This window comes from Zootoca vivipara, chromosome 2 (genome assembly GCF_965207765.1).
Source record: "Zootoca vivipara chromosome 2, rZooViv2.hap1.1, whole genome shotgun sequence".
Lineage (NCBI taxonomy): Eukaryota > Metazoa > Chordata > Lepidosauria > Squamata > Lacertidae > Zootoca > Zootoca vivipara.
Genome location: NC_142584.1, coordinates 118,506,788 through 118,518,143, shown reverse-complemented (window position 1 = coordinate 118,518,143; position 11,356 = coordinate 118,506,788). Strand labels below are relative to the sequence as shown.

Genomic DNA, 11,356 nt, shown 5'->3' with positions numbered 1-11,356 from the left:
CAAATAGAAGGGGAAGAAATGGAGGCAGTGAGTGATTTTACTTTCTTGGGCTCCTTGATCACTGCTGATGGTGACAGCAGTCACGAAATTAAAAGATGCCTGCTTCTTGGGAGAAAAGCAATGACAAACCTAGACAGCATCTTAAAAAGCAGAGACATCACCTTGCCGACAAAGGTCCGTATAGTTAAAGCTATGGTTTTCCCAGTAGTGATGTATGGAAGTGAGAGCTGGACCATAAAGAAGGCTGATCGCCGAAGAATTGATGCTTTTGAATTATGGTGCTGGAGGAGACTCTTGAGAGTCCCATGGACTGCAAGAAGATCAAACCTATCCATTCTGAAGGAAACCAGCCCTGAGTGCTCACTGGAAGGACAGACCGTGAAGCTGAGGCTCCAATACTTTGGCCACCTCATGAGAAGAGAAGAATCCTTGGAAAAGACCCTGATGTTGGGAAAGATGGAGGGCACAAGGAGAAGGGGACGACAGAGGACGAGATGGTTGGACAGTGTTCTCGAAGCTACGAACATGAGTCTGACCAAACTGCGGGAGGCAGTGCAAGACAGGAGTGCCTGGCGTGCTATGGTCCATGGGGTCATGAAGAGTCGGACACGACTAAACGACTAAACAACAACAAAGAGGCAATTCAAACAGCGGTCTGAGTTTTGCTTCAGGCTGGGAGAGAGATGCTGTAAAGATGGGTGCCACAATCAACTTCTTACTATGGATCATGGCATTTGGACAGCATAATCTGATAAAAAAAGAGATCCCTGTGATGACCTATTTTGAACCTGGTGCTAGTTCTTAGCTTTATTATTATTATTATTATTATTATTATTATTACTATTATTCTTACATCCTCATGCTTAATGTAAAGATCAGCACAGTAATATTGTGTTTCAAGCAAACTTTATTGCATAGAAGCTACCGCATATACATTAGGGAACCGAATAGGATAACGATTTTTACTAGGGTTACATCCTTTTAACTACCAACTAGTTTACAAAAGGAAACAAAAATGAGCAACAGAAGGTACTTAAAGGGAAAAAAATGTTACAGCGGCATAAAGGTATTAGGGAAGTAATAATATTGGCTTACATCTATAATTAATAATAATAATATATTAATATATATTAATAATTATTAATATTCTGTTGGGAGCCACCCAGAGTGGCTGGGGAAATCTAGCCAGATGGGTGGGGTATAAATATATTATTATTATTATTAATCACTCAGCCCAAATCAAAGGAGCCCTCTATGCTTTTCATGGATCTCAAGGAACCGGCTTTATAGAATCATAGAGTTGGAAGAGACCACAAGGGCCATCCAGTCCAACCCCCTGCCAAGTAGGAAACACCATCAAAGCATTCTTGACATATGGCTGTCAAGCCTCTGCTTAAAGACCTCCAAAGAAGGAGACTCCACCACACTTCTTGGCAGCAAATTCCACTGTCGAACAGCTTACTTATGCTTCCCTGGACGATGGACCAAGGAATGGGTGGGAGAGGTGCTGTAGCCTTGATGCCACAGGTTATTGATGGGGAGTTCTCAAGCAAAAGGCACAGCTCTCGGGATCTCGTTTCATTTAAGATAGATATTCCCTTCCCCTCCCTTTCATACTTGTAGTGTGGGTCTGTTGCCAAGTTGTCGCGCCAACTCGATATTCAGGCTTTTGGCATCAAAAGGGATCCTTTAACTCATTAGATTAAGGTGTCCAATATTTTTCTTTATTACCCTTGGGGCATAGGATTAAGGGTAAACAAATACAGTAGTCAGAACAGACACACCTTACAGAAAAAGACCCTAATAATAATCATAATCATAATAATACAATTAAATTAAAAGTGCAAGAAAACATCAAACATTAAAAACTTCCCTGAACAGGGTTGCCTTCAGATGTCTTCTAAAAGTCAGGTAGTTGTTTATTTCCTTGACATCTGATGGGAGGGCGTTCCACCTCTAAGTAGTGGGTGTTGGTCATGCATGTGGGTTAATCTTTTCTGAATTCCTTGAAGACCAGCAAGAAATATGGGCACTTCTAACTTGATATTATTTCATTATGGTATCTCCATTATATACAAGTTTGATGGAATATAAAGTGTCTTTTCACAATCCCAATATTTATGTGATTTCCCCCCTGTATATATATATTTTTGAAGATAAGTAAAATGTGTCCACCACCTAAACCTTTTCCCACACTCCAACCATTTGTATGGTTTTTCTCCTCTGTGGATTTTCTGATGAGCAAGAAGATGTAAGTTGCAAGTAAACCTCCTTCCACATTCAAAACATGCATGCAGTTTCTCCCCACTGTGAATTTTTTGATGTGTACCCTGTTTCTCATATTTTAAGACATACCCATAAAATAAGCCATAGCAGGATTTTTAAGCATTCAAGGAATATAAGCCATACCCCGAAAATAAGACATAGTGATAGGCGCAGCAGCAATGCTGGCCGCGGCAGGAGGAGGAGGAAAAAAATAAGACATCCCTTGAAAATAAGCCATAGTGTGTGTTTTTGAGGAAAAAATAAATATAAGACATGTCTTATAATATGAGAAACACGGTACTAAGGCTGAAGGTTTTCCCACACACAAAGCACTTATATGGATCCTGTGATGGTAAGCAAGTTATGTGCTAGTACAGAAACTATTTCCACATGTCAAACAATTAACTGGTTGTTTCCTTTATGAATAAGTTCATGCACAGTAAGAAGCTCTTTCCACATTCCAAGCATTTATGGCTTCTCCAGTGTGTGGATTCTCTTATGTGAAGTAAGGTGATGTCCATGAGCAAAGCTTTTTCCACACTCAGAACAGGTATATGGTTTTTCCCCTGTGTGAATTTTTAGATGCGATGTAAGGTGTGTGCTGCAAGTGAAGCTTTTTCCACACTCAAAACAGGTATACGGTTTCTCCCCTGTGTGAGTTTTTTGATGATTTAAAAGCTTGACGTTCGTAGTGAAGCTCTTCCCACACTCAAAACATGCATGCAGTTTCTCCCCACTGTGAATTTTTCGATGCATACTAAGGCTTGAACTCTGGCTGAAGGTTTTACCACACTCAAAGCACTTATATGGCTTCTCCCCTGTATGGATCCTGCGATGGCAGATAAGCTCTGTGTTAGTACAGAAACTCTTTCCACACGTCACACACTTATATGGTTTTTCTCCTGTATGGAATCGCACATGCACAGTAAGGTGTGAACTCTGACTGAATCTCTTTCCACACTCCAAACATTCATATGGCTTCTCACCAGTGTGAGTTTTCTTATGTGAACTAAGGTGTGAACTCTGACTGAAACTCTTTCCACAATCCAAGCATTTATAAGGTTTCTCCCCTGTGTGGGTTCTCTTATGTGAAGTAAGGCTAGCACTGTGAGCAAAGCTTCTTCCGCACTCTGAACATTTATATGATTTCTCTCCTGTGTGAATCCTTTGATGAGATGTAAGGCTCGAGCTGTGAGCGAAGCTCATTCCGCACTCCAAACATTTATACGGCTTCTCCCCTGTGTGGATTTTTTGATGAACAAGAAGACCTTGGTTTTGACGGAAGCTCTTTCCACAGTCAAAACAGGTATACGGTTTCTCCCCTGTGTGAATTTTTTGGTGATACACAAGGTCTGAGCTCTTAGTATAGGCCTTTCCACAGTCAAAACAGGTATATGGTTTCTCTCCTGTGTGACATTTTTCATGATATACAAGGCCTGATCTGGAAATGAAGCTTTTTCCACACTCAAAACAGGTATATGGGTCCACCCTGCTGTGGATTTCCTGATGCTGACTAAGGTATGAGTAGTCACTGAAACTCTTTCCACATTCTAGGCATTCGTAGGATTCCTGTCTTGCATGAATTCTTTTATGTGATTTTAGGCCTGAGCTGTCACTGAAGTTCTCTCCACACACCAAGCATTTACATGGTGTTTCCTCTGTGTGGATTCTGCAGGGTGAGTTCAAGCTAGATTTGAATGGTTTGTCACATGAAGGGCTATCATTTGTGCTCTTCCCCTTGTGATGTTTTTTCTGGACGGGGATTGGATGAACATTATCAGTCTGTGTTAGAAGGCCTATATTTCTCCCATTTTCTTCTAGGCTTTTCACCTGTGATCCTGTTTCCTCTTGATCTTGAAAGGTCCTTCCTTTGACTTCATGCTTGGTTCTTTCTGATGAGCCCCAAGAACGAGGACTGTCCTGTTCATCACCTGCTAAAATTAAGGGAAGATTACAATTAAAAGTGTAATCCAAATTACAAATCTAGTGATAAGGTATGATGATGATTATGACGACGACGATGACAACAACAACAACAATATTCATATCCCACACATCTGGCTTGGTTTCTGCAGTCACTCTGGGTGGCTTACAGCATATTTATAACAGAGTAAAACATAAAACATCACAAACGTCCTGGTACAGGGCTGCTGCGACGAAAGACCCTTGTTTTCATCTTATTTATTCTACCTCTCACTTATTGCAAGAACCAACAGGGATGGTCTGGGATAAACCGAGCCTCCCCCCTATTGCTCCCCTTAGCCTTTCTGTATTCCCTCATGCACTCGAGGGTTTTATTCTATTTCCTCTTCTTTTATACAAAAGAGAGTCCTCTTCCAGCACAACCGTGGCCAGGTACCTTTTAAAGTTCAGGGCTGTACCTGAGGCTATCCCTTGTGTCCACAGTATAGGGAGTTTTGCCTCTAAGAATCCCTTTCTGTAAAAGCTTGCCCCTTCCCTGGGGTAACTTTATGACACTCTAGGTCTGTCTGCCTGGCTTGCCCTCTTGGTGCACCTCAAAGATACAAACCAACAGTTCCACTCTTGAAGGAAATGATGTCTTTTTAATGGGTGTCCTCATGAATAAGTTTCATGTACCTCGGCTGGAAAATAACACAGACGATTTTCTGATTGGCACTTTAAGTGTTCTCGAAGCTACGAACATAAGTTTGACCAAACTGCGGGAGGCAGTGGAAGACAGGTGTGCCTGGCGTGCTCTGGTCCATGGGGTCACGAAGAGTCGGACACGACTAAATGACTAAACAACAACAACAAACACTGGAAATTTTATTTCTCAAGAATGTAAGGGTTGCTTTAAGGTATTCTTGTTGTACAAGCTTAGTTTCAATGGTAATAACCTTGTTACTCATGTACAGTGGTACCTCGGTCTATGAACACAATTGGTTCCGGAAGTCTGTTCATAAACTGAAGCGTTCATAAACTGAAACAAACTTTCCCATGGAAAGTAATGGAAAGTGAATTAATCCGTTCCAGATGGGTCCGCGGCGTTCATAAACCGAAAAATCGTAAGCCGAGGTGTTCATAAACCGAGGTTCCACTGTACTAAAATACCTAACGACTACCTAACCTAAACCTACTCTCCTAGATCTTCTTTACAAGCACCCTCACATTCCTGCTCCCCAGCACCCTCTCAACTGACCAAACGGCTGTCCCTTCTCTTTAAACATTCAACCATTCCCCTCCCCTCCTGGAATGTCCAGTCAGTCGACAAGGAGTCCGAGTTAACCCTTGATGGGTCGGGTTGATAAAGCTATGACAAACAGCGTAAAAACGTCACAGCTGCCTTCAGATGTCTTCTAAAAATTATGTTCTTTATCTCCTTGACACCTGAAGGGAGGGCATTTCATAGGGACAGCACCACTCCTGAGAAGGCCTTTTGTCTGGTTCCCTGTAACTTTCCTTTGCGCAGTGAGGGAACAAGCAGGAGACCCTGGGAGCTGGACCTCGGTGTCTGGGGTTGAGCGATGGGGGTGGTGATGCTCCTTTGGGTCTACAGGGCCAAGCCGTTTAGGGCAGGGGTCAGCAAACATTTTCAGCAGGGGGCTGGTCCACTGTCCCTCAGACCTTGTGGAGGGCCGGACTATATTTTGAAAAAAAAAAAAAAGAACAGATTCCTATGTCCCACAAATAACCCAGAGATGCATTTTAAATAAAAGGACACATTCTACTCATGTAAAAATATGCTGATTCCTGGACCATCTGTAAAGGCCAGCACCAACACTTTGAGTTGCGCTTGGAAACATACTGGGAGTCAAAGCATTGCAGTAGTCCAAGTGGGAGATAAGCAGAGCATGTACCACAGTCTGTGTGCAGGCAGGGTTTCAGCCTGCGTACCTGTCATGAATGAGCCAGCCCAGACAGCTCCTAGTGAAGGGAGTAGCCAGGGAGAGAGAGGGCTAACTGCCAGGCAAGAAGGGCATAGCCCAGCGTCAATTCCCTCGCCTTTAGGAATGCCAGCTGATAAGGATCCGGAGCCCCCGCAAAACACTCTCGAGAACTGGAAAATACCATGAAGAAAGAACGAAGCAGTTCCTCGGGCAGGAACAGAGGCAGAGATAGTGACTTGGAAGAGGTTGGAGCTGATCCAATCTCTCCAGGAGGCGGTGTATGGGGGGGGGGGGTTGCCAGCTAGGAAGCAGAAAGGACATTAGCTTCATAAGTTGACTTTCCGTTTTAGAAAGCGGAAGGGGCCTTAAGAAGGGTCATCGTCATTCATGACGGCGGCTGCTGTGTTATGCCGTCCGTAGCTATCTGTTTGTGCTAACACTAAATCAAGCTTCTTAATTGACTACGCTCACTGTGTGATCAAGCCAGAGGCAAGACTCCTGACTGAATGACCCTTCTCTGAAGTTCTTCGTGTTTGTTGGCAGAGGAAAGAGCCGATAAAGGAAGGACAATAGGAGGAGCAGAAGCAGGAGTGCAAGCCCCACTTGATCCTTATCAAGCCACGTGGAAGGAAAATCAGGAGTTGAAGGTACGGCTGAGCAGATTGGAGAGAGTGACGACTGAACAGGGCAGGCAGCTAATGGATGTATGTAGGAGACAGACGTCCAAGAGCATAGTGCCCTCCCCCCGCGGTTTACAGGGAAGCCTTCAGATTATGCCACATTCAGAATAGCCTGCTTGTATTTCTTGAACCTCAGGGGGGCTGATTTCCAAAATGATCAGGAAAGAGTAGCCTGGCGGAGCTAGACGTTGGGTGACCCCATTCATGATGAGCAATGACGGGGTGCTCACAGTTCTTACAGCTTTCAAGAAAGTGATGGACAGCATTTATTTGAATCCCGTGCAAGAGGAGCAACTGTCGCAGGAGCTCCTGAGCCTCAAACAAGGCAGAGGGACAGTGGCAGAGTACTGGGGACGTTTCCAGATGTACGTCCAGCAGTTGGGATGGAAAGGAAGGTCCCTGGTGGGATTGAACCAACGGGTTCTGGATGAATTGGCTAGAAGGTCTCCTCAGGCCGCACTCGAAGGGGTCGGCCAAGCAGCCCTACAACTAGGTCTGAGACTGCAGGAGGGGGACAGGGTACGTCAAAGGCTGGCAGGACCAGGTAGCTCCAGAGCAGATGCACCAGTCGGGAAGCGCTCCGACAGGCCCAAGCGCACCAGGAGGGGGAAGAACCGGTGCAATTGGGTGCCCCCAGAGGGGGTGTTTTCCTGGAGTTTTGCCAGCGGAGAGGGAGAGACGTTGAAAGGAGCGCTTGTGTTTTGTCTGTGCCTCTGCAACTCACATGGCGTGGCAGTGTGCAGCCAGGAAGCAACAGGGTCGAGTGTAGAACCGAGACAAGGGTTCAAGGAAGCACCGCAGGGAAACAACCTGCCCTGGCCCATTCAGGAAGCCACAGGTTGGGAGAAAAAGCCATAGACGGGCCTCCACCACAACCAGTCATTCCAGGAATCACTGTGTGGGCCATGCTACGACTCCTGGGTGGGAACAGAGAGCAAGTGTGCGTGCTCATAGACTCTGGAGCATTGACTGATTTTATAGATGTGAACTTAGTGAAGAGGTTGGGGTTAGCCACGCAGAAGCTAGAACCCTGCTTGAAGTGAAAACCATAGATGAGTGGCCCTTGTTGTCCGGACGCATCGCAGGAGAGCCGCGATGCCTGTAGGCTTAGAGTTACCGGGATACCGAGAGACAATTGCTTTCCACATCACGAGATTACCCATGTACCCGGTAGTGCTGGGCATGTCGTGGTTGTCCAAGTGCAACATTGTGATTGCTTGGGGAAAGAGATTGATGACATTAGCTGAAAACTGAACAGAGAGCCTGGAGATAGAGAACCTCTATAGACCACAGCAACTCCCCCTCCCCAACCCTTGAGTCTGGCCTGATGCTGCACTGAGTGGGCACAGCTGAGTGAGACCAACTCCACCCTCTTCACCCACCCAGGTTTCAGTGATACAGGCCAGATCAGCCTCATCATCCACAATCAGATCATGGACGAGGGAGATTTTATTCTGGGCCGACCTGGTGTTCAACAGCCGCAGTTGCAGACCCGAAGGCTGGCTGATATATAACTACCTGAGCCGTGTGCCTCTTACCCAGCCTGCCTCTCCTCACACACCATACCTCCGCCTACCCAGAACCACTGAAATTGGGCCTTCCCCTGCTCCTGCCCTCCCAGGCACATCCCGCAAAACGCCCTTATAACTGTTAAAAACAGTTTAATCACTAAAAAACAAACAAACCCAATTTGAAAGCATAAGCAAAACAGGTTCTCAGCAGTGTGGTATCTTTTATCTCTCACAGCCCAGAGCTCTGGCCCTTTTCTTGTCAGATTGCTTTCCCACTGCCAACATCCCTCCATGTCCCCATCTCCATTGCCTGGAACTCACCAGATCTCTCTGAGGGTCCTGGGAGAGAACGGTCAGAAGTTGTGGGGAGGGATGCAGGAGGCAGCCTGACTAGGTCAACCGTCCATCTTCCTCCTTCCATCCTCGCTAGGTTTGCAGGATCAGCCTCTTCCATCCTTTCTGAAGAGCTCAGAAGCTGCAGGTTCCTGGGAGGGATTCTCCTGCCCAAGACAATTTGCTGGTGAATGATAACCCAGCCTAGGTGTGGAGCTCCCGCTTTCCTTGGTAAAAGAGGGGCACCTTCCTCCTGGACCCCACCATGCGAGGAAAGTGGAGTCATGCCTGAAAGAGGATCTGCTTCTCACCACCATTAAAAACATCCCTTTCCTTTTTCCCCAGCCTGGAACTGTGACACGGCTGCCTCCCTCTGTTCCTCCTCCTCCTGCAACCTCACTTTTGGGTAAGGGGCTGTAGTTCGAGGGCAGAGCATCTCCTCAGCAGCCAGAAATCCCAAGATTCAGTCCCCAGGCAGGGCTGAGACTCTGTGCTTGAAAACCCATTGCTCAGGAGGAACAAGGCTATTTGTACTAGTTACAGGTAGGGAGCCGTGTTGGTCTGATGCAGTCAAAATAAAAATAAAAAATCCTTCCAGTATCACCTTAGAGACCAACTAAGTTTGTCATAGGTATGAGCTTTCGTGTGCATGCACACTTCTTCAAATAAACTGAAACAGAAGTCACCAGACCCTTATATATATAGAGAGGGTGAGGAGGTGTATTACACAGAAGGGTGGTGGGAATGGGTGATTGGCTGATAGGAGTGGTAAACCTGTTGATGAATGTATGAACAGAGACATAGGATTCTTATCTCATTATACATGATCAAGCTTTCTTTAGCACCTGGCCCTTGCTTTTTCCTGCAAGACCAATTGCAGTCGTTAACAGTTGTTAACAGTCATCAACAGGTTTACCACTCCTATCAGCCCATCACCCATTCCCATCCCCCCCCCTCTGACTATACAGAAGGGTCTGGTTACTTCCGTCTCAGTGTATCTGAAGAAGTGTGCATGCACACGAAAGCTCATACCTATGACAAACTTAGTTGGTCTCTAAGGTGCTACTGGAAGGATTTTTTATTTTTATTAAGGCTATTTGTAGACAGCTCACTGAGCTTGGAGCCCCCAGTTCTGCTGCATAAGTTCATTTTACAGCTAATGGTTCTCCTCTTCCCAAACTTAAATTCTTCCCTCCTTCATCTCTCCGAACACCTTGGTACCTTCCGAAGGCTGATTACTATACAGAGAGACTGTGTGTGCCCTCTTGGGTGCCTTCATCCTAAACCGCAAAGGCATCGAAGGAAAAAATATCCATGCCCTGTACTGTAGTGTTGAAACGAGTTTCCAGCTGATCCTGCCCACTCTACCCTTATTTTTCCAAAAACCAATGCCTCCCTCCTCCTCTTCCGAGTCATCCTGCCTCCCTTCCTTTGGGCATAGCTGCCAAGTTTTCCCTTTTCTCGTGAGGAAGCCTATTCAGCATAAGGGAATTTCCCTTAAAAAAAGGGATAACTTGGCAGCTACCGGTATGTTTGGGGGGGGGGTTCATCCTGCCCCACCCTAAAACTGCCTCTTCCCCCGCCTTGTCTTCTTGCCGTGCTCTCCTCCTGCACCCCTTAAAACCTTTTGCACTCATCGCAGCTCTTTCGGGGCTGAATTGGGGGTGCAGCCCCACGGATGCTCCCTCCCTCCCTTTGCAAAACTGCCCTCCTGCAAAGGAGCTGCTCTGAGATGGGAGCACCCCCCCCCCCCGAAAAAAAATCTCCCTCTTTTCCCTACCTTGCAAAAGGCACAGTTTTCAGGCCTGCAGAATCTCCTCCCTCGTAGCTTTTCAAAGGTGACCAACGGAGGAGGAAGTGATACTTTCCCCCTCCCCCAGGAAGTCCTCTGTCATAATATAGTCTCTGCCTTTAACCCTTGAAGAGCCAGTATCTCTCCCAGCCCCACCCCCACCCGAACTGTATGGTGCTGGGGACATTGCGGATTCTGCCTACGGGACCCCACAAAGCGCCCCCCTCCTTGCCAGAGTCCCTTGGAGGGAACACTCGAATGATAAGAGAGAGAGAGAGAAAGAGAGAGAGAGAAAGAAAAGAAATTCCGGGGGGGGGGCGTCCTGTTAGGCTGTAATAGATTGTAATGGGCTGCTTTGAAATAACTTCAGCAACAGATGGGGGGGAGGAAACACCCCCAACCGCCCTGTATTTTGCCAGAACAAATGTAGCAACCCTATTTAATGGGGTCCCCTGAGAGAAATACTGGGTTGGGAGAAATACTGGCTCTTCGAGGGTTAAATGCTGCGCTGATATTACGACATATGACTTCCTGGGGGAGGAAAAAAGTGTCACTTCCTCCTCCCTTTGTCACACGTGCGAGGGAGGAGATTCGGCAGAGCGGAAGACTGCATTCTGCAAGGTAGGAAAAGGGGGTGGTTTTTTGGGGGGTGGGGGGCTCCCGTGTCAGAGCAGCTGCTTTGCAGGAGAGACGCCCTCCGGGAGAGGAGCATGCATGGGGTTGCACCCCACAATTGAACCCCGAAAGAGCAAAGGGCCCCGAGGGCTGCACGGACGCCCCAGGATGAGAGCAAGGCAAGAAGGCAAGGGGGGGGAGAGGCACTTGTGGGGTGGAGTAGGAAACCCCCCCCCCCAAAGGAAAGGAGGCAGGATGGCTCGGGGAAGGGGAGGAGGAGGGAGGCATGGATGTTTTGGAGAAAGAGGGGTC

General features: G+C 46.8%; 1 protein-coding gene across 4 annotated transcripts; it reads right to left on the bottom strand.

The window, feature by feature from the left end:
* Positions 1-2,568: 2,568 nt before the first annotated feature.
* Positions 2,569-10,561, bottom strand: LOC118081259 (uncharacterized). 4 transcript variants are annotated; one of them, XM_088664035.1, is made up of 4 exons: positions 10,418-10,456; positions 8,626-8,804; positions 4,864-5,023; positions 2,569-4,199 (listed from the first exon to the last, which is right to left on the bottom strand). In XM_088664035.1, exons 3-4 carry the CDS (start codon positions 4,928-4,930, stop codon positions 2,734-2,736), a joined length of 1,533 nt encoding a protein of 510 aa, XP_088520161.1. In that variant the 5' UTR covers positions 4,931-5,023; positions 8,626-8,804; positions 10,418-10,456; the 3' UTR covers positions 2,569-2,733. The 4 variants fall into 4 exon arrangements, with proteins under 4 accessions (XP_088520161.1, XP_060125180.1, XP_088520160.1 ...); XM_060269197.2 differs by lacking the exon at positions 4,864-5,023 and having other exon boundaries at positions 10,418-10,561; XM_088664034.1 differs by lacking the exon at positions 4,864-5,023 and having other exon boundaries at positions 2,569-4,196; positions 10,418-10,561.
* Positions 10,562-11,356: the final 795 nt, after the last annotated feature.

What these genes read in the sequence shown, in the direction of transcription:
- LOC118081259 (XM_060269197.2), bottom strand. Translation starts at nt 8,758, where the DNA reads ATGGAAGAGGCTGATCCTGCAAACCTAGCGAGGATGGAAGGAGGAAGA. An exon ending in AGGACCCTCAGAGAGATCTG is followed by an intron (nt 4,200 to 8,625) that starts GTGAGTTCCAGG and finishes CCTTAATTTTAG; the next exon opens with CAGGTGATGAACAGGACAGT.